Genomic DNA, 4,448 nt, shown 5'->3' with positions numbered 1-4,448 from the left:
TATTTTCTCACAAGAACAAATATGATGAAGCTAATGGTTTGATTGCATTGCATATTTATAGCAATTAGTTGTTCATCATTGAGGAGTAAGCTATGTATCAAGGAAAGTATGGGATAAGTAAAAAACAATTGTTTGGTACACTTAGTGAGTCCCATGGTATGCAAATAGATATAGAATTGACATCTCTTTCTCCCGATACATTTTGTGAAAGACATATATTATACGCAAAAGAGAGAAAACGATTATTTTTTAGATAAATTATGCACCTTTATATTGGTGCTCTTCTTTCAATAAAGAAAACGAAATTCGGTATATATGAAAACAAATATACAATACAAGAGATAATATGACTTAATCAATAGTTGTTCTCATTTTACAAATCACTAAGAAAATAAAATAGATTTAAAAAATGTATTGACCAAATCTATATTAATGTTGGTAATCTATGTTTATAAAATTATGAAGATATTTTATTTCTACTTTGAGTTATACTTCACAAAAAAATGCATTTATAAAGTGTATCTTACACTTTATTAACATATATTTTAATATGATATTTTTGTAATAAAATATAGAAATAGAGTAGATACATAGTAAATATCAAAAATCTTTATTGTATATTATTTTCAAATTATTTATTGTTTACTTATTATAATTGAGAGAAAATTAAAAATTAAAAAATGTTGATTTGTGCATCCCGTTTAGACGAAAATGGAGAACACGTCTTTTTTTGTCATCCAATAACTAAGTAGAGAGATCATACATTGATGTAGTCATGCCCTTTTTGTATAGTTATATCATATTTGTGTGTTGAATTGCAAAATATTTTTTTCTTTGAATGTATTTATATTTGGAGACCTTGTGGAGCTAAAGATAACCTTTGAAGGTCTTCTATGAAAATTGAAAAATGTGTTTGGTTTCTTTGGTAATAATCAAGTCTTGTGGCTAGCATGTACAAGATTGAAGACACATAAGTAAAGGTTTTAGAATTTCTAGATGTGGTATATGTATCTATCAATATTAATCTAATAATTTAAGATTGAATATATCACATTGTGTTGTGTTATTTGACTCTAATGTGTGATACCCTTGGATAAACTCTAGAAGTCATTTTAGTGAATAACAAAGGACTTGTCTTTAAATACTAAATCTAAAATGTTTGACTTGAATTACTTTAGTGCATAAGTTGGTACTTTAAAGTCAAATCATGAAATTATTGACCTTCAAAGTAAACTATTTAAAATTTATAATGATGGGATATGACCTATGCAATGCACCACATTTATTATATAGTCATGGAAGGAAAACCTTAAAGATTTAAATATATCTAATTCTATTGCTAGGGTAATAGGTTTCAAAATGATAAACATAAGGGCTATAGTCAATTTATTCACCAAAAAAGAGAGAGAATAAACATACTAATAGAAGAGGTGTTATGTTTATTTTCTTTTTCTTTTTCTTTTTTTTTGAATAGATTGACTATAATCCTTATGTACTTTGCATTCTTTCAATAAAAAAGAAAAAAGAACATTAGAACAATATAAATTGACAAAGTTAAAAATGAATGTACATTGAGAGGACAAAGGGTAAAGCATGTACTTTTCTCTTACATTGGTATATAACAATTGAAAAGAAATGACTTAAATAAATGAATTAAGAATAATGATTTGAGTTGAGATGTTATGTTTTTTGAAAAATAAATTCAAAGATAAAAGTCCCCACAAATAATCATGATGACGTAACTCGACTAATTTAAATTGGATCATTTTATCAACGATTAAAAATACCAACTATCAATTCTCGTAATAAAATTAAAAATTAAAATAACATTTTTAATGATGAAAACTATCAATTATTGATTCTCATAATAAAATCAAAATTGAAAATAAATATGAGAAAAAATAATTATCACAACAACTAACAGAATATAAATCAAAATTGAAAATAATTGTCACGATAAATAATTAAAACTAACCAAATAAAAATCAAATCATCTTTTTAATAATATAACTACCAATTATCAATTATCATAATAAAATTAAAAAAAATTATCACAATAACTAATTGAATATAAATCAAATCATCTTTTTAATAATTATAAAACCAATTATCAATTATCATAATAAAATTAAAAAAATTATCACAATAACTAACTGAATATAAATCAAATCATATTTTTTAATGATTAATACATCAATGAAATTCAATTCTCATAATTAATAAGATATTGTAATTACATAAATAAAGATGCCATTCTATTATTGACAATTTAAACATATTTTTTCAACAATAAAAAAATATGATGTAGACAACCATTGCAGTCGTCCGTATGTCATCCTATCCAGGCTAGACACGTTTCATCCCCTAAAATTTGCCGAAATTTTTTCGCCATTTTCAGTGAGGTGATATTCGTTGAGTTAGCAAGGAATAAGGTTAAAACCGCCATTAACAGTACCAGAAAGCTCTGTTATTTCCTTCACATGACAGAAAATCAAAACAACTCAAAATTCCACAAATCCGCGGAGTCAAAGAAGAGGGATTGTGAAGCTTCAGTATCCACTTGCTCTTCTGTGACATCGTCATAAGACGTTAGCTGCAAAAACCGAGCATCGTCAAATGACGGATATCTCTCGAAATTCATGTACGAATCCCGCAGCAAATTATCCCACGTCAAGTCCTGCTCCTCATGAACAACATTCCCGTCACTTGCCGCCTCTGTTTCAGAAACACAAGACGATGATCCCGAAGCCGAAGGCGACGCGCTCTCCTCCGTCAACAGACATCTGTCAAGTGCGGGAATCTGATCGAGCGCATATTTCGCTGCGACGAGCTGAATCTCCTGACGGGAAAGTGAAGTCGCAGACGGAATGGCCGGAATTGTGTTCGGAAAATTGAATTTGGCGTTGGGGCCGCGAATACAGTAAACGGCGGCGTCGAAAGCACGAGCTGCCTGTTCAGCGGTATCGTAAGAGCCGAGCCAAATTTTACTTCTGGTTTTGGGCATTCTCACTTCCGCCACCCATTTTCCCCACTTTCGCATGCTGATTCCCTTATATTGACGACATTTTTTACTTTGCTGCCGTTTGCCTGAAACATCCATGGAGAACAAACCAAAGCAAAGATTTTATCGGTTTTTTATTGTTTTAATATGAGTGAGTGAGAGAAAAAAATATATTTGGTAGGTACAGATGAGAGAAAACGATGAGATTGCAGAATTTTGTGTGTTGACAGGAAATATAAAAGGGTATATATATAAGTAAAATAGAGGCAAGACATAGGAAAATTGCAAATCAGGCTCTGGGAAAGCGTGTTCGGTCAAACATTAAATAGATACGTATTTAACTTCTTTTAGTGGACTTCTGATTGACGTTCAAAACGTGAGAATATAAATATTCTTTCCTACGCATGTAAATCTCGGGGGAATGAATGGACGGATGTTTGGCCCGTCGATTACGCAACGTATTGTTTTTTTTGTCATATGTGACCAAAAATGTAAACGAGAGAGATTAAACATGTCAAATTACTAAATTTGCGAATGTAGGTTAAGCGTGTTTCTGTTTGTGATTTCTTTTTTAAGCAGACGAGTTTCTTATTACTTTCCTCTGTAAAGAAATTACTGTTACCATAGGTGAGATGCAGTGTACTGGTTTGAGGGAGTGATTAAATATTATTAAGAAGTCAACATATAAATAATCAAAGAGTCAACCTATTAAATAATTAATATTTAAAACATTTAAAGGAGTCAACATGTAAAACAAGTCAACACTGTAAAAATATTAAGTCAATATATAAAAATAATAAAAACTAAAACACATTTAATATATAAAAATAATAGGTTTTTGAAACAAAAGAAGAAATAGAAGCTTAAGATACACAAAACATTAGGTAGTCATGAAAAATTAGAATTCAAAACATAAAACACAATCCTTTTCTAATGCATTTGTATATGGGTACCTAATATGGTATAGTAGTCGAGAACCATCCTTGCAATTTTATCTTTTTCTTGTTCTCTCTAAGTTTCACTTAAGGGAGGAGGTGGTGTGAATAGCACTCGTTCCATTTAGATTCCTTCACACCTTATTACTTAAGTTTACTTACGATAAACATAAGACAGTTGTCAAATCTCATGTCTCACCTTGACCTATATAACCAAAGGTTCTTTGTGTTTCTATGTACAATAGTTCTTTTATTAATATATACATCTTTCAAATAGATAAATAAAATATAATTTTATATTAAAAATATACAATTATAATTTTTTTAATAATCTTTTTCTTGTTCTCTCTAAGTTTCACTTAAGGGAGGTGTTGGTGTGAATAGGACTAGTTCCACTTAGATTCCTTCACACCTTATTACTTAAGTTTACTTACGATATACATATAATACTTATCACTATGTCTCACATCATAAAATTAAGACAGTTGTCAAATCTCATGTCTCACCTTGAC

At 29.5% G+C, this 4,448-nt stretch overlaps 1 protein-coding gene across 1 annotated transcript; it reads right to left on the bottom strand.

Moving 5' to 3' along the window:
- Positions 1-2,216: 2,216 nt before the first annotated feature.
- On the bottom strand, positions 2,217-3,292 carry LOC131032219 (ethylene-responsive transcription factor ERF017). The gene has a single exon (XM_057963171.2). It carries the CDS (start codon positions 3,098-3,100, stop codon positions 2,492-2,494), a length of 609 nt encoding a protein of 202 aa, XP_057819154.1. The 5' UTR covers positions 3,101-3,292; the 3' UTR covers positions 2,217-2,491.
- Between the last annotated feature and the right edge of the window lie 1,156 nt (positions 3,293-4,448).

The sequence above is a fragment of the Cryptomeria japonica genome, chromosome 2, assembly GCF_030272615.1.
Source record: "Cryptomeria japonica chromosome 2, Sugi_1.0, whole genome shotgun sequence".
In the NCBI taxonomy this organism is placed as follows: Eukaryota; Viridiplantae; Streptophyta; class Pinopsida; order Cupressales; family Cupressaceae; genus Cryptomeria; species Cryptomeria japonica.
The sequence above is the reverse complement of the archived record's forward strand: the minus strand, read 5'-3'. Positions and strand labels throughout refer to the sequence as shown.